This window comes from Rhinatrema bivittatum, chromosome 6 (assembly GCF_901001135.1).
Source record: "Rhinatrema bivittatum chromosome 6, aRhiBiv1.1, whole genome shotgun sequence".
In the NCBI taxonomy this organism is placed as follows: domain Eukaryota; kingdom Metazoa; phylum Chordata; class Amphibia; order Gymnophiona; family Rhinatrematidae; genus Rhinatrema; species Rhinatrema bivittatum.
This window is the reverse complement of record NC_042620.1, coordinates 142,106,227-142,131,591: the sequence shown is the minus strand read 5'-3', so window position 1 is coordinate 142,131,591 and position 25,365 is coordinate 142,106,227. Positions and strand designations below refer to the sequence as shown.

General features: G+C 46.6%; 1 protein-coding gene across 1 annotated transcript in view; it reads left to right on the top strand.

The window, feature by feature from the left end:
* The first annotated feature begins 1,360 nt into the window (after positions 1-1,360).
* OSGEPL1 (O-sialoglycoprotein endopeptidase like 1) overlaps positions 1,361-25,365 on the top strand; it is a 51,185-nt gene continuing 27,180 nt past the window's right edge. The window contains exons 1-6 of the mRNA XM_029606006.1: positions 1,361-1,504; positions 5,845-5,940; positions 6,602-6,859; positions 18,676-19,063; positions 22,491-22,698; positions 22,774-22,922. Of these exons, the coding sequence (XP_029461866.1) occupies positions 6,636-6,859; positions 18,676-19,063; positions 22,491-22,698; positions 22,774-22,922 (969 nt within the window). The 5' untranslated portion in view covers positions 1,361-1,504; positions 5,845-5,940; positions 6,602-6,635. The remainder of the gene's footprint in view (positions 1,505-5,844; positions 5,941-6,601; positions 6,860-18,675; positions 19,064-22,490; positions 22,699-22,773; positions 22,923-25,365) is intronic.

Here is a 25,365-nt window from a genome sequence, read left to right as displayed (position 1 = left end):
CACTCAACAGAACTCGCAAGCATAATCCTCCTCCATGCTCTCCTGATGTACCCTCCTTTTCTACCCCTCCCAGCTCACTCCCTTGATCCGTTAAGTTCTTTGAAAATGTTCTCTGCAATATTCTGTTATTCATCGACTAAGAAAATATGTCTATTGTTCACAAACCCTACTGTTCCCAACTACTATGTTAACTCCATTTGATAAGATAATTGCATATGTTGGATGATAATTGCAGATTTGTAAACAGTTATGATGGCTCTACCGAATAACGGTATATTAAACCCTACAAATAAATAAATATATACTTGTTGGGCCCTTACTGAGCCAACAATTTCAAGCTGTAGTGAGCTATGCCTGTTGGAAAAACCCGTGCTTGAGTAAGTTAATTCATTTTCCAGTAGTATAGTATTTAATACCGAATATATGTAATGTAGTAAAAGTGCTCAAACAGCTGAGCAACATCCAACCTAAAAGGAATCCTCAATCCTACAGCGTGTAAGGGCAGTCTTCTTAACTTTTCTTTTTAAGCATAGTCTTGCTTTATATCCCAAGTCTCTTGGCCTGCATGTTTCTCTGATGAGAGTGTAAGCTCTCTACGCAGGGACGATCTTTTCGTATGTTTGAACGGCGGTGCGTATGTCGTGTAGCGCTATAAAAACGTGTAGTAGTAAAAAGAGATGAAAAAGTGAGGCGGGGCGGACTGCCGAAGAGGCGGCGGAGAAAGCGTTTTCTTCAGTAAAGCTGCGTGAAGTTATACATTTGTTTTTTAAGGTTTCATCTGCTAATCTTTTTCCGCCATAGACACAAAAACCTTAGCAAATCAAACTCTTATTAGTAACCATGTCCTTACCCGTACTTACAACTACGTTATACACAGAAAACGTTTCCTTATTTTAAGTACCAAAAAGCCCAGCAGTTCCAAAACTCCGCCGGGAAAGTAATTTGCCAACCCACTAAAGAAGGAGTACCGCCAACATTTATGTTTACGAGCCAGGAAGGAGTCAATGGTGCTGGGTAGTCATTGCAGAACTTTATCGCCGCCCTCGCTGCATTTGATTTTTCACTTCACGCAGCAGCGGCCTGAACTGTTATTGCAATCGACTTCACACAATTCAGCAAGAACGCCTGTTTAGGGAAGGGATCGTCCACCCCAGTGGAGGCCTCTTTTATACGCTGCCGCTTTACGGCTTCCATGTGGTACAAATCCAAGACCTCAGCAGCACAGGCCAGTGAAAGGAGAGGGTGGGACGCTCGGGACCCGGAACTTAACTGTGATTGGTTTCTGCTCACGGAAGGCGACTGCGTCCATTGTTGGTCAAGAGATGATAGCTGCACACGAGAACCTATCAGGTGTTAGGATAAAGGAGAGCTAGCCAATTCGCTCTTAGTAGAATGTTAGCGTGAGGCCAGTGAAAACCTAATTTGGAGGACCCGAGGTGAAGTAACGTGGGAGAAAAGCAGCCGGGGTCGTGCGCAGGCCAAGCTTTCTTTCACGTTAAAAACTGTGAGCCACAAATACAAACAGTTTCCAAGACTTATTTACCAGTGTTCTGTGGGTCTTGGCTGTGATCCATTTTCTATGCCTTTTAAAAAACGAATATAACCGAAGGAAATCTCATGTTTTATATTTGATTTAAAAAGTAAAGCCACAACCCGTTTCTACAAAAAGGCTTATTGCTGACAATAAATGCCGTCCTCGAAGATTTGAAGAATAGATAGGTCACTCTAGCACTTTGTTTAAACCCCTTTCTGAGTCACAGAGTAAATGCTTCTACTTGATTCTCGGCCCGCATAGGAGATTGTAGGAAAACCTTTTTTCCTTTAAGAGATCCGGGAGACGAAATCACAAGGTCAAAGGTTATTGGGTAGTGGAATGTAACTGAGGCCGCTATGCTGAGAACTTTTTTGCGCTGGACCCGAGCTCATTGTATAGCATTTTTACGGAATTTGCAGTAGAACATGAGGCTATTTCACTTATTCCTAATCTATTGGTGCCAAGTATCTAAGGCCCCTGAAAATCTTATACATTTAGGTGCATCTGTATATTTCGTATATAACATGTATATGCAATTGTAAGAATTTACTGTCGCATCAGTCTCTGCTGTGTAGATCTTTTATTTAGATCCTTACTTGTGCTTATTTTCAGCTTAACTCCTTAACAGTAAGAACATAAGAACATAAGAAATTGCCATGCTGGGTCAGACCAAGGGTCCATCAAGCCCAGCATCCTGTTTCCAACAGAGGCCAAACCAGGCCACAAGAACCTGGCAATTACCCAAACACCTAGAAGATCCCATGCTACTGATGCAATTAATAGCAGTGACTATTCCCTAAGTAAACTTGATTAATAGCAGTTAATGGACTTCTCTTCCAAGAACTTATCCAAACCTTTTTTGAACCCAGCTACACTAACTGCACTAACCACATCCTCTGGCAACAAATTCCAGAGATTTATTGTGCGTTGAGTGAAAAAGAATTTTCTCCGATTAGTCTTAAATGTGCTACTTGCTAACTTCATGGAATGCCCCCTAGTCCTTCTATTATTCGAAAGTGTAAATAACCGAGTCACATCTACTCGTTCAAGACCTCTCATGATCTTAAAGACCTCTATGATATCCCCCCTCAGCCGTCTCTTCTCCAAGCTGAACAGCCCTAACCTCTTCAGCCTTTCCTCATAGGGGAGCTGTTCCATCCCCTTTATCATTTTGGTTGCCCTTCTCTGTACCTTCTCCATTGCAACTATATCTTTTTTGAGATACGGCGACCAGAATTGTACACTGTATTCAAGGTGTGGTCTCACCATGGAGCGATATAGAGGCATTATGACATTTTCCGTTTTATTAACCATTCCCTTCCTAATAATTCCTAACATTTTATTTGCTTTTTTGACTGCTGCAGCACACTGAGCTGACGATTTCAATGTATTATCTACTATGACGCCTAGATCTCTTTCTTGGGTGGTAGCTCCTAATATGGAACCTAACATCGTGTAACTACAGCTAGGGTTATTTTTCCCTATATGCAACACCTTGCACTTGTCCACATTAAATTTCATCTGCCATTTGGCAGTGTACTTTGCTAGGAAGGATTTTATACACTAATGATCTAAAACAGCAATTCTTAATGGGTGTGTCACCACGACCAGCAGGTGTGTTGCCTGTTACCCGCAGCTGGCGGGGCCAAAGGCTGGCACTGCTGGCCGCCGCCGAAGACTCAGGACCGGCTCTGCTGGCCACTGCCACCCGGACCAGGCCGGTGGGGCAGAAGACGAGTTGTTCACCTGGGGGCTGTGTGTGTGTATTTGGGATCAGAAGGGTGCTTCCATGTACGTGTTGTGTGTACGTGAGACGGAGGGTGCTTCTGTGTATGTGCGTGGCGTGTACGTGAGACAGGGAGGGTGCTTCTGTGAATGTGCCTGGTGTGTACATGAGACAGGGAGGGTGCTTCTGTGTATGTGTGTGCAAGAGAGATTGAGCATGTTTCTGGCTGGCTGTGGCTGTGAGAGAGGGGACGTTATGTGATTGAGAGCGTGTGTGTAAGTGAAATAGAGAGAGAGCATTGTATGATTGAGAGAGACTGGCCAGAGAGGTGATGTGTGTATGCGTGAGAGAGACTGATCAGGGAGATGATTGGTGTGTGAGAGACAGATACTGGTCCTGAGGGTGTGACAGGTGTGTGTGTGTGTGTGAGAGAGAAGAGACTGGTTGTGGTCCCTAAGGAAGAGGACCCTGAGGACCGCTTCAGCAAAAACTACTACTGCTGGAGAGGGTAAGTAAAGGTGGCTTTTAAAGTTCATTTTTCTCGATTGACTGCCATTTTAATTGAGTATTATGTGATATCTGCTGTTTTGAAATATTTTATTGCTGTTTGAAGAATTTTTAATAATTTTTAAGAGTTTTTAATTGTTAGATGATGTTCTGTTCATCATCAGTTTTGACACATTCATATAGTTTTTCAATTATTTCTGTGTGGGAATCTATAACAGCTTGGCTTTTTCTGTTTTCCTAATTGGAAGTGTATTAGTGTTTAGGGCCTGGTTTAATATTTGTAGTGTTGCTTTTTTATAGATATAGTTGTTCCATTTGAGTGCATGCCATAATGTAGGTGTAACTTTGTGCTGATTAATTTGTGTGCATTATTGCAGAACATGGTAATATGCTAGGTGCTATAGTTCTGTTTCCATTTCTCCAATTTTGTCCTGCATGCAGAGTGGCTTTTTTTGGTTTCCTTTCCAATTTCTGCCTCCATATTTGTAATTTGTGGTCTTTCTGTACTTGGTGAAGGTCGATCTTGTGTTTATGACCGAGGTGAGGTATTTAACTAGGATGTAGGCTAGTAAAATACTTAATCTTATTTGTTGTGTTTTCTCAATAGGACATGCATTGGTGAACTGCTGTCTTTTTACAAGTAAGGCTATTGCGCCTGGTAATAGAGGGAATTTGTGTTGCAGTTATTGAGATAACACCGGAATCTTTTTTTTTGTATGGTGAATTGTACGGGGAATGTTCTAGTTCTGCTTTTATACCCATTACTGATGGTCGGAGGAGGGGGTGGGGTTAGCTTTCTGACTGTCATGTATTCCGTGTGTTACGCATGTGGCAACAATCTATCAGGTGTGTCCCAAAGGGGAAAAAAGGTTGAGAACCACTGATCTAAAAGACAAGAAAAGAGCCGGATCAATTAAGATTTTTCGATGGGAGGATTCCATGATGAATCAGGCTGAAAGTGTTGAAGCAGATTTCTAATCCCAGCATCAGAATCTGTGAAATATTTTAGCACAAGTGTATAATGGTATTGTATGGTTTAATAATGCACATATTCTTGAGGTAAAAATAACTCTATGAAATAGTTATTTTCCTGTATAATTGAAATCCTTATCCAGCAGATCTGTAATGGGGGCTAAATGTGTCAGCGGTTATCTAGAAGCACGACACTCAGATCAGGAATTGACGTAATGAAGTGTTTTTGCCCGAGATTTTTCCTCCTTTTGGGCATCCAGCTCAGTTGGAACTAGCCCCTGCTGACACCATGAGCTTTAACAAATATCTGATTTCCCCTCCCCCTCCCCCTCCGCCTTCCTCCTCTTTTTCTGTCTGGTTCAACCATTAAAGTGACAGTCTTTGGTTCGGGGGGGGGGGGGGGGGGCCACAGACTGACTGATTCGAGATCCTGGTGCACGCTAAGACTGACCACTAGGTATTGCTGTTAAGCAAGACTCCGTACTCCCAGGAGGTTAAAACAGTGCCTGCCCAGCATCCCCTGCCTAGCTGAGGAGCACTTGGGCTGGCCCAAGAAAATCACCTTTTACTTTTTGTTTTTAAACCTCTTGCAGATACACGCTAGTTTTGAACATCATGGCAAGCTTTGCAGCATAGTCAGCTTTCAAGTCAACTACAGGATGGCAAAAGAGAGAGTTCTTATGGTTTCTTCTCAAAACCAAGAGCGAGGAAGCAGGATAAAGGTCAAAGCGCGAACTTGTAGGCAGCCAGAGATTATTAATACTATTACAAGATGTTGTTTTTCATTTTGTAACCTATTTTACAGATATTGTTACATTTTAGCTCATATACTCCTCTGCCCCCCCCCCCCCTCCAATTTCCTTCAGGAATTTAAAACAAAATATATGTTTGTAAAATTGATGCCATGAGCTTTAAATTCTTCCCTTTCTAAACTAGCTGGCAGCCCCAGATGGATAAGAGGCTGCTCTTAGTGTTTCACTGCAAGGATTCTGCATCTCTCCCACAGCCGACACAAACCTGCAGGTTACCAAATCCTCAGACCACCTGGACTGGTTCTATGTGACAGCCTCTTGGATTTAATTGCATGTTTTTTCCTCCCAATCAGGTATGGTGCTGTTATGCAGAGAACCTGACACCTGCAGTGTGAGACTTGCTGGACAGTGAGCGAGGACTTTTTTTTCTGGACATGCTTCCAGCACAGGTAACAAATGTTTACGAGGATCAGTGTTTTTCAAGCTAAACTAGTGAGCATCTAACCAGAATAGATGTTCACAAGCACTGACATGAACCTAAAGTCCAGCTCTTTTTTTTTGTTTTACACAATCCAGTGAATTTTTATTTGGTTGGTGATCTCACGAATCCTGAGGATCATTTAAAGAAAAAAAAATTACAACCATTTAATTGAAGACATTGAGGGGGGGGGGGGGGAGAAGGGGGAAGATACTAATGATTTGGTGTGACAGCTCCCTGAAGCAGGCAGGAGTAAGGATAAGAAATACTCTTCAGTTTTGACATTCTGGCTGGTGAAAAGGACACGCTGTATGACAGAAACTCATCTGTGAAAGCCTTGGTCTTTCTCGCCATGCCTGACAACCAGCTGCACGCTGTTTCTAAGCACTCCATTCAGAGTTTGGGGAACGATGGGAAGGGGAGACCATGCTGCCACCATCCATTTTCTTGCTCCATGTTAATGCTGCAACCACATCTTTTCCAGAATGGGACTGTTCTCAGGAAAATCATACCAGGGCCATCTGAGAAGAAACATCTCTTTCAGGCAGAATCAGTGTTTGCCACCCCAAATTCCAAAACGGGAAAGAACATAAGTGTGCAACATTACCTTGCTGAATTTGACTTCTCTGCAGTTCTTTTCGTAGGCCAGCCTGCATCTGGAAGGTGATGGCAATGTGCAAGGCCTTGGGGCGCTTTTATACATCTGAAGGCCATAATGCTTCTTGGGCTGCTCAGAGAGGAAAGATTCTCTTCCACTCGGGGATGTGCGCTCTCTCGAGAGTGGTGCTTGGGATAGAGACCAGCTGTGATGACACAGGGGCTGCTGTGGTGGATGAAACTGGCCACGTCTTGGGCGAAGCCTTGCGTTCTCAGACGGAAGTCCATTTAAAGTAAGCACCTATTACTCCAGCCACATTGCTGTCTGCTTGCACTAATGGAGCCATGGGGAAATTTGCAAGGGTTTTATTGTGCATATTGGTCATGTAATAAGTGTGCATTATATTAGAAAGCATTGATGTGATTATATGCTCATCAGTTCTAACACTCATCCCTTGGTATAGGAAGATGAAGACCGTTTTAAATAATGTGCTTACCCTCTTGGCTATGTCTAATATATGTGGAATTAGAATATATACCCCATGGGCTGCTGCAGTCTCAGTAAGAAGTACTTCAGACTTCTGCATCCCAACCACGTCAAAACCAAGATCGCCTACAATAGGAGCTGGAATAGTGCAGCTGTTTTAATTTCTGTAGAGAGTGCAAGTTCTGTCCAACACTTAAAGGGAGAATGACAGTTTACTAGAAAGGTGACTAACCAGGACCCACGTTTACATTTAAAAAAAAAAAAAAAAGGGAAAATTGGCCCTTACTTGCTAATTTTCGTTCCTGTAGTACTACTCCTGGTTTTGCCTCCCTGCCAGCAGATGGAGACAGAGAAAGTTTTGCTGACATTGCCATATAACTTGTTGTGCCACCTGCAGTTCCTCAGTATTGACCTGTATCCAAGCCAAGATACCAAACAAACAAACACATCCCCACATAATACGTTCCCCTATCCAAGCAGTAGAATGTGGAAAAGAACCCCAATTGGGAACGGTTCTTTCCAACATTAACCACAGAAGAAAACGAAACCTGTGCCAATCCTCAGTCTATTTACAATAACCAATCGAGCGGACTCTCCAAGCCTCTTTACCTCAACTGGGTGGGACTCTGGACTGATCTGTGGTACTACAGGAACGAAAATTAGCAGGTAAGGACCAATTTTCTTTTCCGTGAACATACCCAGATCAGTCCAAACTCCTGGGATGTACCAAAGCTTCCCTAAAAGGGGCTATGGTAGATTTTGAAGCCTCAAGTCCCTTCTTAGCACCACTCCATAGCACAAAAGGATGATTCACAGCCGAAAGCTATTAGTCACCTTAAGATACCACATCAAGGCCCATTTTACCTCTGGAAGACAGGAAGGAACCGTATGCAAAGAGACACCATCCTCCATAATCCTGAGACAAGCACCCCTGCATGATCGATCCTGAAGCTCCGAAATTCTTTTAGCAGAACAAATTGCTACCAAGAAAAACAACCTTTAAGGTAAGATCCTTCATCATTGCCTTTTGAAGCGGTTCGAATGGAGCCGTACACAATCCCCTGAGAACCAAATTAAGGCTCCATGGGGGACACAACTTCCGTACCGGAGGCTGCAAATGTTTTCTCCCCGCAGAGAAACACATTGCATCTGGATGCACAGCTAGGGCTGCTCCCTGCACTTTGCCTCTAAGGCAGCCCAAAGACGCCACATGGACTCTGAGAGAATTAAAGGCCAAACCCTTCACCAACCCTTGTTGGAAGAAGGTCAATATGTGTGCCACCAACGCTCGAGAAGGATCAATGCGCACCAAGACTCTGACACTCCACACCCTCACATACGTTAAGGATGTAGAAGTCATCCTAGCATGCAACAGGCTGGAGATGACATCCTCAGGATTTCCCTTGCACCTCAGGCGCTTCCTTTCAAAAGCCAAGCCGCAAGACAGAAGCGAGCTGCCTGATCTGAAAATATTTATTTATTTATTGATTGATTGCGTTTTATATACCGTCATTCGGTATATGAGACCTTAGTGCAGCAGGTTGGGAAGATGAGCAAGACGCAACAGTCCATCCACCGCGAGATTGATCAAATCCGCAAACTAGGACCATCGAGGCCACTCCGGTGCCACTAGAATTACCTCTCTCAGATGGATCTCTATTCACCACGATACTTTGCCCACTAGCGGCCACAGCAGAAACATGTACAGGAGAGCCCTCTGCGGCCATGGGAGTACCAATGAGTCGACTCCTTCCGCTCTGTTCCCTTCTGCGACTGAAAAAGCATAGAGCTTTGGAGATCCTGATGCCCATGACCGGAACCATCTCAGTTCAGCTTTAGGCTCTGAAAGGACTGGTTCCAGAACTGTTGCCTCCCAGAGCCTTGCCTTTGGGTTCCTCCCGAAGCCTGACTCTGCAGAAAACGCCAATTTATCCAAAAGTGAGGCCAAATGAGAAGGAACCCTTACCATCCTTCAGCTTCACCTCCGGCAAATTATGTCCTTTGTTCTCACCTAAATGCTTCATGAGCACCTCTAAGTCCTCTCCAGAAAGCAGCTTCCCCTTGAAGGGCAATGCCCCTAGTTGAAACTTAGACCAAACGTCTGCTGACCAGTCTGGTACCCAGAGGAGAGGCGCCCGGCCAAGACTGCAGACATCCATAGTTCTGGAGGTCATATGGATGAGGTCTTATAATGCATCTGCTCCACAGGCTACCATGGCTTCCAGTCGCTCGGCCTGCTTGGCCTCTGACACTGACATCGCCTTATCAGACTGCAACTGCTGAACCCAGTGTAATCCAGCCCGACGCATAAAACTGCTGCACACGCAGCTCGAATGCCCAGAGCAGTTGCCTCATATCTTTTTGAGATGGATCTCTAATTTCCTGTCCTGCATATCTTTAAGCGCAGCAGAACCAACCACAGGAATTGTCGACTTCATAAAAGCAGACACTGAGGCATCTACCTTTTGGCAACCGCGACAATTCCAATGTGTACTCCGGCAGTGGATGTAACCTGTCCATTGCTTTGCCAACCGGTATCCGGAGTCTCCCACTCCCGAAGCACAAGCTTCTTTACCGACTTTTGGAAAGAGAAAGCCTTTGCCGGACATCTTATACACCCCCCCCCCCCCCCCCCACCCATGACTGGGTCCATCTCTTACTGATCAGATTCTTCTAGCAGCTCTTTGATTCCCAATTCCTTAAGGACACAGGGAATCAGGGGCCACAGTTTTTTTCCCTGTTGAAAACACAAACCACTTTAGGAGCATCCCCTTCCACAATTGGGGCTTGGTCCCACCCCTCATCTGGATCCTGTTGGTCCAGAGAAGAATCCAAGTCCAGAGCGGGGGGGTCCTCTGTCAAAAGCTCCCAGTTGTCCGACTTTCCTGATGGCCCATTTGCGTCTTCCGAATGCGTAGTCTGATTCAGGAGTCTTCAACCCCTAGTCAACACACTAGCCTTTTTTTGGGTCGCTTGGTAGGACGCAAATCTTGCAGGCCCTCAAGCCTGGAAAAGCAGCGTCCCACAGCCTTCCTGGCAAGATATGCCTTGTGGAGCACTAGGACAAAATTAGAAGAAAATCCTGCTGGATCCTCCTCAAGGAGATCCTCATCCTCTTCAGACAGAGGTTCCTGGGCCTCAATGGGTCTCCGATCGGCTGGGGACAGCAGCGGGAGGAGCACTCCCTCTCCTCCTGCAGTCTCAGCTGCTGCTGCAAATTAAGTAAAAAATGGCCGCCGTTGCTGCATGAAACAGGAAGGAGCCAGCAGCTGGATCGGCATCACCTGCGGCGACTCAATGCCTCCCCGACGCTCAGCATTCCTGAGCTGCTCCCCCCCCCCCCCCCCCCCCCGAGAGGCATGAAACAAGAGCAGGATCGGTGATCGTAACCGATGATCTTACGGTGGCCAAACATATGGATAAGGTAGATTGCAAAAGCCAGAAATATGCTTGGGTGCATAAGGAGAGGAATGATCAGCAGACAAAAGGAGATATTGCCCTTGTTTAAGTTGCTTGTGAGACCTCATTGGAATACTGTACTCAATTCTAAAGACCGCACCTTCAAAATAATATAAACCAGTTGGAGTTGATTCAGAGGTTGGCTGCTAAACTGGTGCATGGTCTTTGTTCTAAAGCGGTGGTTCTCAACCTTTTTTCTGTTGGGACACACCTGGCAGATAGTGCTTACAGGCGTGACACACTGAACACTTGACCATCACAGGGCTAAATGTAAACACATACTCTGCATCCACAGGACCCTGACCCCCAAAAAATGGTTGTAGAGCAGAACTAGGATATTTCAAATACAACTCGCTATATAAAAAAGATATTCTGATTCTGGTGCTCTTTCAGTAACAGAAATACAAACTCCTTTACTACCAGGTGCATTGTAAAATGCAAAACATGGAAAAAAAAAAAAAACCCCACTCATCACATGTGTAGTAAACCTTCCATACCATTGCAACACTAATTCCAAGAACTTCCTATGAAAAGGCAGCAGTGCAGCACCAATGCATGGCCTATTGAAAATGAGAAAAAGCAACCTCACCTCAGTCACACACACAGATTCAGCCTTCACCAAATACAGAATAAAAGACCACAAATTACAAATGTAGAGACAAAAACTGGAATGGAAACCTCAAAAAGCCACTCTGCATGCAGTGCAAAACCAGAGAGCTAGAAAAAGAAATACAGATAGCACATTCCCAAAACTGACATATTATGGCTCTCGCCCCCATCACCCTTCACTTTTCCTAATTGCTCCCTGTCAAACATCCGCTCACACACATATCCCTGCCCAGCAATCCTGACCCTCACATCCTCTTCCCTGTGCTCCCTCTCTCCCCTGCTTGACTCTTCCTACCCCCTGTTTCCCACCTCTTCCTGCTCAGGAGCCCCCACACTCCCTCTCCATTCCACTTTCATCTTCCCAGCATCCCCAAACTCCTTTTCCTACCCTCCACAGGGTGAAGAGATCATCAGCAGCATCACTCCCAGACTCAGCAGGGGAAGATAAATATTGTGTCCCATCAGGCCCAGATCAGCAGGAGCTGGCAATGTCTCGTTTTGATCTGGGTGAAGGAGGAAACAGCCTCCCACTGGGCCAGAAAGAAGAGAAGGATGTGAGAGCTGCCTCCCATCAGGCCCAATGTATGAGAAGTCAACCAACTCCCACCCGGGCTGATAAGGAGGCAGCAGCCATCTGCTGGCCCTGCGACACCCCACCCAGGACCCCGCAACACACCAGTGTGTCCCAACACACCTGTTGAGAACCACTGCTCTAAAGCATATGGGGACAAATTTAAATATCTAAATATGTATACCCTAGAGGAAAAGTGGAATAGGGGAAATTTGATAAAGACATTTTAAATACTTCTGAGTTGTCATTGCACAGGAAATGGGTCTCTTTCAACAGAAAGGAAGCTCTGGAATGAGGGATCATGAGATAAGGGTAAAAGTGGGTAGACTCAATAAGGATTCTCTTTACAGAGAAGGTAGTGAATGCATGGAACAGCCTCCCAATGGAAATGGCGGAGGCAAGGACAGTATCTGAATTCAAGAAAACATGTAACAAGCAGAAGAAATCCTGGGTTATTGAAGGAGTGGTAGGGATTGTAGAGCTGAGCAGTTGGTATAGATGGTCCATATGTTCTTTTTCTGCTGTCATGTTTCTGTGTAACAACTGGGTGATCACAAATGATGTTTTCAGATCTGATGTTGCATCTAGAATGTCCTCTAGGTTTGTGCATGTGGCTATTCCTGGCTTTCCTTGCTCCCTTTTTAAGGAGAAAAATGTTGAGAGATACAACAGCCATACTCTAAAGCAGGGGTGGGCAACTCTGGTCCTGGACTGCCACAAACAGGTCTCATTTTCAGCAGATACAGAATGAATATATATGAGAGAGATTTGCATGCACTTCCTCTACTGAATGCAGATAGATCTCTTGCACATTCATTGTGGTTATCTCAAACCCCTGCACTGAAGGTGCATTTTCTACTTATCATGAAAGGACTTGAACAGGTAAATGTGAATCTGTTATTTTCCCGTCGATAGCAGGGCTGAATTAGCGTCCCTCTGAGCGGCCTTGAGGTAAAGCTTTTGTAGCAGTTACAGAGCTTTGCTCTGTGCGGCTGCTTGCATCTTCCTGCGCAGTTCAGTGCCCTGTGCCTCCTCAGTCTGTCTCTTCCGCGCTGTCGATCACACGCAGAGCTCTCTCTTCTGCCTTGTTTTCAGAGAAAAAGAAGGAAAATAAGAACTCAAAAGCACTTTTCAGTGCTACTATGGGGCTGAGACCATCTGGCTTTAAATACTGCCAGCGCAGCAAGGTGATGTCGATCCTGATGGCCATAATTACTGTTACATCTGTCTAGGCCTGGATCATGATCAGTCATGTCTCTCCCCCCCCGGGCCCAAGACAGCAGACCGAAAAGATGGCCCGACACCAGTAGGACCATGGGGACTTCTATGCCCCGCCATCTGAGTCCCACTCCTCGCTGGGGCCCAACACAGCTTGACTGGAGAAGAAGAAACTGGCCTCCTCCCCCGTGACCAAAGACCCAGGCCCCCCCCCCAGCAAGCCTACTTGGCCCAGGGGTCCTACCCCTGCGTCGACATCCCGGGAGCAGGACCGCTGTCCGCCTGACGCAAAGCAGACACCAATGCAGGAACCTAAACGCGTCAACCGCACCCGGACTCTGACGCCAACATGCGTTCGCCCCACGCATGCATTGGGCAATCGACGCACAGAAGCTCGACGCACCAAGGCGGGACCAACCAGATCAGACTCAACATCATCCTACTCCGTGCCATAAGAACCCTGCAAAGCACCACTTGCACAAACACTGGTGGGACACGCATCCTAAGGATAGAACATCCTTATCGGAATACCCTAACTTAGAGGCTTCCTCAGCCTCCTCGTTGCGGGTATACTGTGACATTTCCTTGGTCTCCAAACAAAGGAGGCGATCGCTACGGCGGCCATACCAAGCCCGTCACGGACCCATGCCTTCCATTCCAAAGGGAGAGGGAAGCATCAACAATCCACTCCAGGCCCCAGCAGACGAGCTCTAGCGGAACAGGCCATCTCCCAGATCTCGACAGTACTCTCAGACCTTTTTGCCTCTCTGGAGCCAGGCGACCACACCTGGCCAGTCCGTTGTCAGGGGAAATCTCTCCAAAGGAGGACATGCAGCTGGCCAAGGGGAAGCCACAGAAGAGACCACGCTCACCCTCACAGGGCTTATCAACCTAATCACTGGGATCATCTACTGGGCTCCTGTGAACCCGCCTGATGAGCTGCCTGAACTGTCCTCTCTGCCGGGAGACCTCTTATTCAAAATTAGTGGAAAAGGTGGGCCTATGGCTCAGCATAGAGACCAAGAAGATTCTGGACCCCAGAACTGAAGTCATGGGCATCCTCAAGAATTTCGAGGTGCCTGCTGAGCTTACAGCGCTTCCCTTGCACAGCAGCCTCGATTTAGTCTGTAGAAATGTTGGCAGTCCCCCTTTTCCACCCTGCCTACCCCCCGAAAAACAGACCTGAAGTTTCCCCCCATGCTTCCTTAGTGGTGGAATCGGCCATGAAACGAGCCAAGAAGACGAGACTGCACTCAAATGCACCACCAGGGAAGAACAACCGCTACATGGATGAGTTCAGTAGATGGTCATTCTAATCCGCCATGTTGGGTGCAAAAATACAACAGTACCAGTTTTATATCACCCAGTATCTCTACAAGTGTCTCCAGTCCTTGAAACCTTTCTTTGTTGCGGACGCATCACCCGGAGGTCTCCCGCAACCATTTCTGGACATGGAAGAAGGATTACACTATCTCCTCCGTACCATCTATGAGTTCTTCGAGAATGTCTGCCTCAGCCATAGCAGCCCATTGCCTGGCTTCGCTGAGGGCAAGAGCAATTTGGGAGGACATATGTGAAAAACTAGCAGAACGTCCTTGCAAGGGCGACAACCTGTTCAGAGACAAGCTGCGCAAGATTGTCTCCCTACTAAAGGAACAGAATGTGGCAGTCCTGTCACTCACCTCCCCAGCTGAGCCTTCCCTCAGTGTGAAGCGTTATTACTCAGGGTACCGCAAGCCCAGTTTCCAGATGCCAAGAGTACCAACCATACAGGGGGCTGACGTTTCAGTCACAACGCCAATCCCACCACCAGCCCAACAGCGGGGCAGACCTAGGGGCCAACGTCAACAATGTCAACCGCCCACCCCCAAATCCCCTCAGAGTTTTTGTGTCATGCAGGGCTACCACCATCGATGCCAGTGAGTGGCAGGGTAGCACAATTCTTCCCTGCATGGTCCGCGATCACCTCCAACAGTTTGGTCTTGGACTTCATTCACAAAGTTACAGACTCAATTTCAAGCACACTCCTCTACTTTCCTGGAACATGGTCTCTCCCAGGATCCCCCCAACATCACGGATCCTTCAGGACGAGCTGTTTTCACCGCTCATCCTGAAGGCCATCCAGGTGATTCCTCATCCCCCAAGAGATCAGGAGGCCTTCACCCCTTCTTGGACCTTCACGACCTGAACATATCCTGCCTCAAAGAGAAGTTCAAGATGATGACTTTGAAGACTATCCTGTGTTTCCTGCAGCCCAACAACTGGATGTGTTCACTGGACCTCAAGGACGCTTATTCCCATGCACCACTCCTCATGGCGGTATCTGTTTCCAGTGGCCAGCACTACCAGTACAAGGTGCTCCCCTTTGGACTTTCGTCTGCCCCTCTGGTCTTCACCAAAGTCTAGCGGTGGTGGTGGCCCACCTTCAGAAGGGAATCCAACTCTTCCCATACCTGGGCGATGAGCTGTTCATAGCCCCGAACGCCACGACACTAAACCTGCACCTGCGGGAATCGATAGTGCCTTCATAATCTGGGCCTGGTGATCGACTATGAGAAATCCAGTCTCTAGCCTACCCAGGTCATACAGTTCATAGGAGCAAGGATTGACACATAAGAACATGCCATATTGGGTCAGACCAAGGGTCCATCAAGCCCAGCATCCAGTTTCCAACAGTGGCCAATCCAGGCCATAAGAACCTGGCCCAAACAGCGTTTTTGCCCATCGACTGCTCAACCACTCTGAGGACTCTGGCCAGGCACCTGTGGGCCACCCGCAGGATGTCTGCTCTTCAGATCTTTATTCTTCTCAGCCACATGGTGGCATCCATCTACGTGGTTCCTCACACCAGGCTTCACATGTGCCGCTTACAGTAGGGGCTGAAGGTGCAATGGATTCAGTATCGTCAACTGCTGTCGCACCCAGTCCACCTGACTCACTCCATGCGCAAAGAGATATAGCATGGTGGCTGCGCCCACGCTCGCTCACGACGGGCGCGCTATTCCGGCCGCCTTCCCACAGACACTTCACAGAAGGCTTGGGGAGCCCACATCGACCAGCTGCAGACGCAGGGCCTGTGGTCCCCCATCGGAAAAAACTCAACAGATAAACCTCTTGGCACTTCAGGCAATCAGGAACACACTATTCACCTTCGAGGATCAAGTTCAAGGGAAGGTAGTCATGGTCGGTCTACATGGACAACCAAGTGGCCATGTTCTTCATCAACAAGGAAGGGAGGGTCTGGTTCTTGGAAGCTCTGCAAAGAAGAGATAACATTCTGGAGTGGACTGCTCACTACTCCATCAGCCTGCAGGCCACCTACATTCCAGGGATAGTGAATACCTGCGTGGACCGCCTGAGCAGCATATTCCACCCTCGCGAGTGGTCATTGAACCAGAGCGTAGCAGACCGTGTTTTCGCCCGGTGGGGGACTCCAATCATGAATCTCTTCACCACAGAGAGCAACAGGAAGGTGCATAGGTTCTACTCACTATTTCTGAGCCCCTTCAGATCGGCACAAGATGCCTTCCTCATCCCATGGACAGGGGGGACTCTTCTACGCCTATCCTCCTGTCCCGCTGCTGTCCTGCACGGTGCAGAAATGCATAGAGGATGTCGCCGACCTGATTCTGATCGCGCCAGCCTGGCCTCAGCAGCCATGGTATGCCTACCTCATCCATCTTATCGATACCTCCACCAATTTCCCCTAGGTCACGACCTGGACCTCCTCTCACAGGAGGAGGGGGCCCTATGACACCGATGCGCTCCTCTCTGTATCTTACATCCTGGAGATTGAAAGGGGGTTTCCTATGAAGTCCAAAACATCCTCGTCACTTCTCATAAGCAATCCACGAGGAGGAACCACCACTTCAAGTGGAAGAGGTACTTGGCCTGGTGCCAGTGTCACCAGATTGATCCGTTGGCCTGCGCGCCAGAAGTCCTCCTGGACTCACTCTCTCTATCAATTGGGTCTAGCAACAGCTTCGGTGAGGGTACATGTCAGCGCGATAGTGGCCTATCACCGCCTGCTCAATGGCCAGCCAATCTCACTGCACCCATTGATCTCACACTTCATGAAGGGCCTCTGGCCCCTGGTGACAAATCCCCCAGTTCCCTGGAACTTAAACTTGGTCCTCGAATAGTTGATGCTACCCCTGTTCGAGCCCATGGACAGTGCCCACATCAAGTACTTGACCTGGAAAGTGGTGTTTTTAGTGGCTCTGACATCAGCCAGGAGAGTCAGTGAACTACAAACGCTAGTCCACTATCCTCCTTTCTTACAGTTCCACCATAGCAAGGTGTCCCTTCGCACTCACCCATCTTTCTTGCCCAAGGTGGTCTCAGTGTTCCATCTCAGTCAAACCATTACTCTTTCCACCTTCTTCCCCAAGCCACATGCCAGTGCCAGAGAGCACTTGCTGCACACCCTAGACTGCAAAAGAGCGTTGTCCTACTATAAACGTAGAACCTACGTGGACCTCACGCTTCACAACTGTTTGTGTCCTTCAACCCAAATACTCCAGGTCTACCAGTAGCAAAATGCACCATCGCCAGCTGGATTTCCTAATGCATCCAATTCTGTTACTCCAAGCGCTCCCAATTGCTCTTGACACACCAAGAGAGAGTGGTATCCACATCCGTGGCTCATCTCCGCAATGTGCCATTAGTTGACATCTGTAAGGCCACCACATGGTCATGGTTGCACACCTTCACTGCCCACTACTACCTGGACCAGCAGATGTCTGAGGACGTGGCACTGGATACAGCGGTGCTGACTTCCTTCACATGGGAGAATCCCTCGAGGCTGTCCACGGTAAACCTGATTGGACTTGCAGTGGGATTCCTATTATGGGCATGTGCCATGTGCCAAGTAAGGCACAACCCCGGGAGCTCGGGACTCCCAGATAGCATAGCTAATACAGCCCTGCTAACGATAGGGAAAAAAGCAAGTTTATGTAAGCAAACAGATTTCTGTAGATAGCAGGATGAATTAGCCATGCGGGCCCACCCCCCTCCCTGGACAGCCCAAGCTGGAGGAGAAGGGTCGGGGGGGGGGGGGGGGAGTTGCATTCAAAATATTTTATGCTATGTTACAGACTGAGGAGGTAGAGGGCACTGAACCATGCGGGAAGATGCATGCACCCACACAGAGCAAAGCTCTGTAACTGCTACAAAAGCTCTGCCTTGAGGCCACCCAGAGGGACATCCCCAGACAGTATGTCCAGTTCATCCTGCTATCTACGGAAATACTGTTTATGGTAAGCAAACTTGCTTTTACTCTTTCGGATAATACAAGGACTTGGGGGCGCTCCATGAAGTTAGCAAGTAGCTCATTTAAAACAAATGGGAGAAAAATCTTTTTACTCAACACATAATTAAGCTCTGGAATTCATTGCCAAAGGATGTGGTTACAGCAGTTAGTGTGCCTGAGTATAAAAAAGGTTTGGTTAAGTTCCTAGAGCAGAAGTCCATAAACTGCTATTAATCAATAAGGATTAGTAGCCTGGGATCTATTCATTTAATGTTTGGGTACTTGCCAGGTTCTTATGGCCTGGATTGGCCACTGTTGGAAACAGGATGCTGAGCTTGATAGACCCTTGGTCTGACCCAGTATGGCATATCTTATGTTATCCCAGTAATCACAAAAGCTCATTAAGCAGTTCAGCAGATGGAAAGCGGTAAAGCCAAAACTTCCTAGTTGTGTGGCTCACTCTGGAGATTTTTCCCCACAAATGTTTGTTTTTTGTTTTTTTTTTTCTGTTTAGAACAGGTGGAATCATTCCTACTGTGGCTCAGCAGCTGCACAGAGAAAGCATTGCTGGCGTTGTACATGACGCGCTGCGTGCCAGCGGAATCTCTCCCAACGACCTCGCTGCCATCGCGACCACTGTGAAGCCAGGCCTCGCGCTAAGCCTCGGTGTGGGTCTGGCATACAGCGTACAAATGGTGAAGCAGTACCAGAAACCTTTCATCCCCATCCACCACATGGAAGCACACGCGCTAACAGTTAGACTGATGGAGCCGGTGGACTTTCCTTTCTTGGTTCTTTTAATTTCTGGCGGTCACTGCATGCTGCTGGTAGCTCGAGGAGTCTGTGATTTCCTCCTGCTGGGTCAGTCGCTGGATGAAGCACCAGGTGACACGTTGGACAAGGTCAGTTTGTTTATTTTTTTTTCCCAGTAAGGGTTTACTGGACTCGAGGATACAGTTTTTTTTCTCTGAACAAGGCATGGATGGGCAGGTTGGACTAAATTTAATCTCAGTTTTAAAGGGTTTGGGGTGGGTTTTTTTTAGGAAGTGTAAACAGCAGCAGAGTGAGAGAGTAGATATAACTGGCTTGCAGACTTTTTTCTTTAAAAGTTGAAGGCTGGTCTTATTTCCATTTGCAGAGGCTCTGATGGTAATTAAGTAAGTTGTGGAAAGCACTATAATCATACATATGAGATCAAATTATTCTACCTTGTATGTAACACTTCAGTATAGACCTAACTAATATAGGGAGAGCCAGTAGTCTCGTCCGTCCCTTACAATACGGTAAAAGTCCATTGACATGGCTGTGGGTTCCGTTCTTCTTTTACATTTATTTTCTTTATTGGTGCTTAAGTAAAATAGAAGCAATAATAGAAATTATTGTAAATAAATTAAATTAAATAAGCACTGTTGGATGTATGGCACAGAATGTCATCCCCTTAGCTTGATCCATTGCTATCTGGACTTTAATTAGGGCTGCAGTTGGCCATATAATAGGCCTGCTGTAGCCAGAGACTGCCAATGGGTCAGATTGCTTGGAAAACTGTATGATGTCAACAAAGGTTGATTGGAGACTAGCAAGATTACGCTCATTTCACTGGGAACCTGCACTGGCATTTGAGCTGAGATCTGCAGATGTGAAGGTCTAATACATGAAACTCTGGTGACACATGTCCAAGGTAGCCTTTTTTGGTTTATTTAATATTTTGGCATGAGTATAGCTCTTGAAGCTTTGTTAGCAATGGATCCCTCCATCCCTTCCCTATGTCCCATTAATGTAAATAGCTGTTTCTAGTTTGCTTTTGTTTGTTTTTTGTTTTTTTTAGAGTAGGCATTATCTTTTGCCATTTCCGTCGATAAACAAGGTGAAGTTATCCTCAGTCATTTTTTGGCCGAGCACTAGCATGAACACATTCTGTGTCTCCTCTAAAAACAAATTTGCTTACTGTAAACTGTATATTTATTTTCTTTCTTTCTTTTTTGCTTAAGAACATAAGACTTGCCATACTGGGTCAGACCAAAGATCCATCAAGCCCAGTGTCATGTTTCCAATGGTGGTCAATCCAGGTCACAAGTACTTAGCAGGATCCCAAGGGGTAGATAGATTCCATACTGCTTATCCTAGGGATAACCAGTGGATTTATGAACTTTTCTTCCAGGAACTTGTCCAAACCTTTTTTAACGCAGCTACACTAATAGCTTTCACCACATCCTCTGGCAATGAATTCCAGAGCTTAGTTATGCATTGAGTAAAAAAAAAATTTTCTCGTATTAGTTTTAATTGTATTGCCTAGTAATTTAATTGTGTGTCCCCTAATCTTTGTACTTCTTGAAAGAGTAAATAACTGATTGTTTACTTGTTCCATTCTACTCATCATTTTAAAAACCTGTATCATATCTCCCCTCAGCCATCACTTCTCCAAGCTGAAGACTCCTAACCTCTTTAGCCTTTCGTCATTGGGGAACTGTTCCATCCCCTTTATCGTTTTAGTCGTCCTCTCTCTCTTTTCCAATTCTGTTATATCTTGTTTGAGATGTGGTGACCAGAACTGCACACAGTGGTCAAGATGAGGCATTATGATATTCTCTGTTTTATTCTCCAGTCCTTTCCTAATAATCCATAGCATTCTATTTGCTTTCTTGACTGCTGCTGCACACTGAGCAGAAGATTTAAATGTATTGTCAATGATGACACACAGATCCTTTTCTTGAATGGTGATTCCTAACGTGGAACCTTGCATTGTGTAGCTATAATTTGGGTTATTCTTCCCTAAGTGCAGCACTTTGCACTTATCCACATTAAATTTCATTTGCCATTTGCATGCCTTGTGTCCTCTTGCAATTTCTCACAATCCTCTTGTGATTTAATAACTTTGAATAATTTTGTGTCATCAGCAAATTTGATCATCTCACGTGTTCCCATTTCCAGGTCGATTATAAATATATTGAAAAGCAGTGGTCCCAGAACAGATCTCTGGGGCATTCCACTATTCGCCTTTCTATATTGGGAAAATTTACCATTTAGTCCTACTCTCTGTTTTCTATCTCTTAACCTGTTGGCAATCCACAATAGGACATTGCCATCTATTCCATGACCTTTTACTTTCCTAAGTAGTCTCTTATGAGAGACTTTGACAAATGCTTTCAAGAAATCCAAATACACTATGGGGTAGATTTTCACAAAGCACGCCTTAGCATACTTTTGTTGGCGCATCAGGTGCAAACAAAAGTACGCTGGATTTCAGTAGATATCTGCTTAGCCGCGCAAATCCTGGATCGGCGCGCGCAAGGCTGCCGATTTCGTGTAGCCGGCACGCGCCGAGCCGAGCCACGCAGCCTGCCGCCGTTCCCTCCAAGGCCGCTCCGAAATCGGAGCGGCCTCGGAGGGAACTTGCTTTCGCCCTCCCCTCACCTTCCCCTCCCTTCCTCTATCTAACCCACCCCCCCGGCCCTATCTAGACCCCCCCCTTACCTTTGTCGGGGGATTTACGCCTCCCGGAGGGAGACGTAAATCCCCGCGCACCAGCGGGCCTCTAGCGCGCCGAGACGGGACCTGGGGGCGGTTCCGGAGGGCGCGGCCACGCCCCCGGGCCCGCCCCCGAAACGCCGCGTCCCGCCCCGAAAACGCCGCGCCGATCGGCCACGCCCTCGACATGCCCCCTCGAAAAACCCCGGGACTTATGCGAGTCCCGGGGCTCTGCGCGCGCCAGTAGGCCTATGGAACATAGGCGCACCGGCGCGCAAGGCCCTGCTCGCGTAAATCCGGGCGGATTTACGCGAGCAGGGCTCTTAAAATCCGCCCCTATATTAACTGGCTCACCATTATCCACATATTTATTTGCGCAATCAAAAAAATGTAGTACATTTGTGAGGCAAGACTTCCCTTGGCTAATCTACAAACAAAAACCACATTAGTACTGACATCTATGCACCACTCAAGTCTTAGAATACATCAAAGTTTGATTTCCTTAAACACCTGATTGAATAAAAATGTTTTTTATATTGATTTTCCATAGATAGCAGGATGAATTAGCCATGGAATGCCCGCCGACCTTCTTGGAGAGTCCACTATACAGCTAGAATTGGCTCGGATATAGACTGAGGGGACTCATGAGTCAGCACCTACAAGGTAACTCCCACACATGCTCAGTAGAGCTCAAAGCTTTACTAGCTTGGTCAGATGAGTCCATTTGGTGCTGCCGGATGACATCACCCACATGTAATGGCTAATTCATCCTGCTATCTATGGAAAACACAGTTTACGATAAACAAACTTGCTTTTAAGCCCCACAGATTTATTTTTTGGTTTATATATTATGTGGTTTGTTAGGCAGCAAGACGTCTTTACTTAGCAAAGCATCCAGAGTGTGCTGCAATGAGTGGAGGACAAGCGATTGAGCACATAGCACAGCGTGGAAACAGGCTGCATTGTGAGGAACTTAGGATGCCCATGACTCATTCTCTTGATTGCAACTTTTCCTTTGCTGGGCTGCGGACTCATGTCAACAGACTAATTCTTCAGAAGGAAAAAGAGGAAGGTACTATAATTTCTTTTCTAAAATAAAAGCACTATAGTTATGCTTTGAGTGAACAATGGATTTTACCCTGTTCAGGTCTTCAGGAGGGACAGGTACTGACCTGTGTTGCAGACATTGCTGCTGCTGTTCAGCATATGGTGACACTTCATGTTGCAAAGAGGACACACCGGGCCATTCTCTTCTGTAAGAAAGAAGGTCTCTTGCCTCAAAAAAATGCCTGCTTGGTAAGTTAGCTACATTTATGTGTATCAAGTACGTATCTAGAAGTACAACTGCATTTAGTCCACCAATGCAAGTTCATCAGCTCTATGAATCTTTATGTTGGTGTAAAAATACCAACCCAAATTTTGTATAACCTAGATGTCATCTCAGGACCCCTAACTGTTCTGAAATGCAGTGTTTGCAAAAATGTAGTTTATAGCAACAAAAAGTTTCAAGTTTAGAATACAGCCTATAAAAAAGTATCTTTTGACTGAGCATATCACAGTCCAAGCCCAGGCCCTCCGAGAGCTACAGGTAATATTACTTGTATCTTGTTGGACCATCTTCAGATGGCTGGTTATAGAAGTGCTGCTACAGCTGCACCTGAGGATGACCACAGTTCCCTGTACGTACCCAGATCAGTGCAGACTCCTGGGTTCTTCATCCCTGCCAGCAGATGGAGACAGAGAAAGGTTTACTGACACTGCCTCATAAACCCCAGTGCCACCTGCAGTTCCTCAGTATTTCTCGGTCTCCAGCAGATGGCAGAGGGTGTGAAACCTTCAGTTCTACCCTTTTTTCTTTTGAGCCTTCCTTCTGGGGGTTTCTTTTTTGGTGACCTCATTTTTTTTTTTTTTCCTGAAGGTCCTACCCGTCCGGTTGAGGCGGATGGGTCGGGGATTGTCACCCCTTTGTGTGCCCGTCTGTGCACCCGGGGGGTGGATGCATTCCTGTCTAGGAAGGTTATCCGGTCATTACATCTTTGAAGCATGATCATGATTAAACCTCACCATTGGTAAAAATTGTTGCATAAAAAAAAATCTGGCTCAGATTAATAGTAATAGGAGTCATTACTGTCAGGGCTATTAAGGCTTGGCAATCAGGGGCCTTTCCGGATGAAAAGTGTATACCTAGAGAGGCAAGGCCCAAGGTGTGATTGGGGAGCCCAGGGGCTAGTCAGGAACCAGCAGAGAGATGTGGAGCAGGACCATTGAAGCAAGATCAGGATCAGAAGCCCAAAATATTCTCGAGGCACTGTGTGCCTTATATGGTGGTCTGAATATAGGGCACACCCAGTGCTGATCTGATCGGAATGCCACAGAAGCATGCCTAGCTCTCCCTAATATAGTGGGTAAATATGCTAGGACTCCTTGGAGAGCCAGCCTCTATAGCTCCATGGCAGGTTCACAGCCAACAACTCCAAAACGTGCGGGTTCAAACCCCGTCAACCCTGACAGTTACCTGTTTGACGGTTTGTGTGAAATAAGTCAGTAGTCTAGCCCACAGGTGTTGTCATCACTAAAAAAAAAACCAAATATCACAGTTTGGCACCAGTTAGCATGCATGTTGGCAGTCTCAGAAAATAGGCCAAAGGCTATAGAGATATTTGTTTGGCTTTCTCTCCCACCACATACTATAGCATTAAAGTGAATTACAATTTCAGAAAACACAAAATTACAGTATTTCTAATTCCATACATCAAGACCAAAGATACAACCCTCACCATTTGTCTAGTGAGTTGAACAGATTAACTCACTAGACAACTGACAGCATACAAATAAACAATCCTGCCTTACAAAGATAAAATTTATTTTTGGTATGATTTGTTAAAAAAAAAACAAAAAAAAAACCAGCCCTACTATCTCACCTCCTGTATCCCACCAAAACTCCCACAACTTGTCCAACTACCATCTTGCCTCCCACAATTAAAACCCCCCTGCCTAGCAGCCCCAGTTATCTCCATAATGGCACATCCAGCAATCCCTCCCTGCCTAGTCAAGCTTGAAAACTACCCTCCTAGCAGTCCATTCATTAATCCCATAAAAAGCAACTAGTTCATCTTGGCTTTCATCATCATCAAGCTTTCCTAAAAAAAAAAGCCTGTTCCCTGTACGTACCTGGATCAGTCCAGACAGTGGGTTATGTCCCCAATCCAGCAGATGGAGTCAGCCCAAAGCTTCGAGGGGGCGTCACCTTAAGTACTACTACCCCCTCTGCAGGAGTTCAGTATCTTCTGACTCTAGCAGATGCGAGTAGTGGAATCTGGGCTTGCTCCCGATTGCCTATTTCCTTTGTTCTCTTGCGTCCCCTGTTTTGGGGCTTTATTGTCTGTATGTTCGGTTAGCTTGTTTTGGTTGGATCAAGTTGTGTTAAAAAAAAAAAAAAAAAGTTAATTGTTTAATTGGGGAGGCGTGGCTTCCTTCTTGTTCTCTGTCTCTCCCTTTTTCTATTTACCGGCGCTGGTCGTGGCTGCTTCGGGGTAAGTGTGATTTCTTTTTCTTCCCGTGCAGCTAGGTTGCACGCGGCTGCCGGTGCTCCGGCCTCCTAGCGTCTTCACCCTCTCCCGCGGCCATTTTGCGGCTCCACGTGGGCTGCACCGGGGAGAGGGCTGCTCATCACCGGCGGGTCGTGCGGCCAGGAAGGCCCCCCCGCGGCACCGTTTTTGTCTTCGGCGGGTAGCGCAGG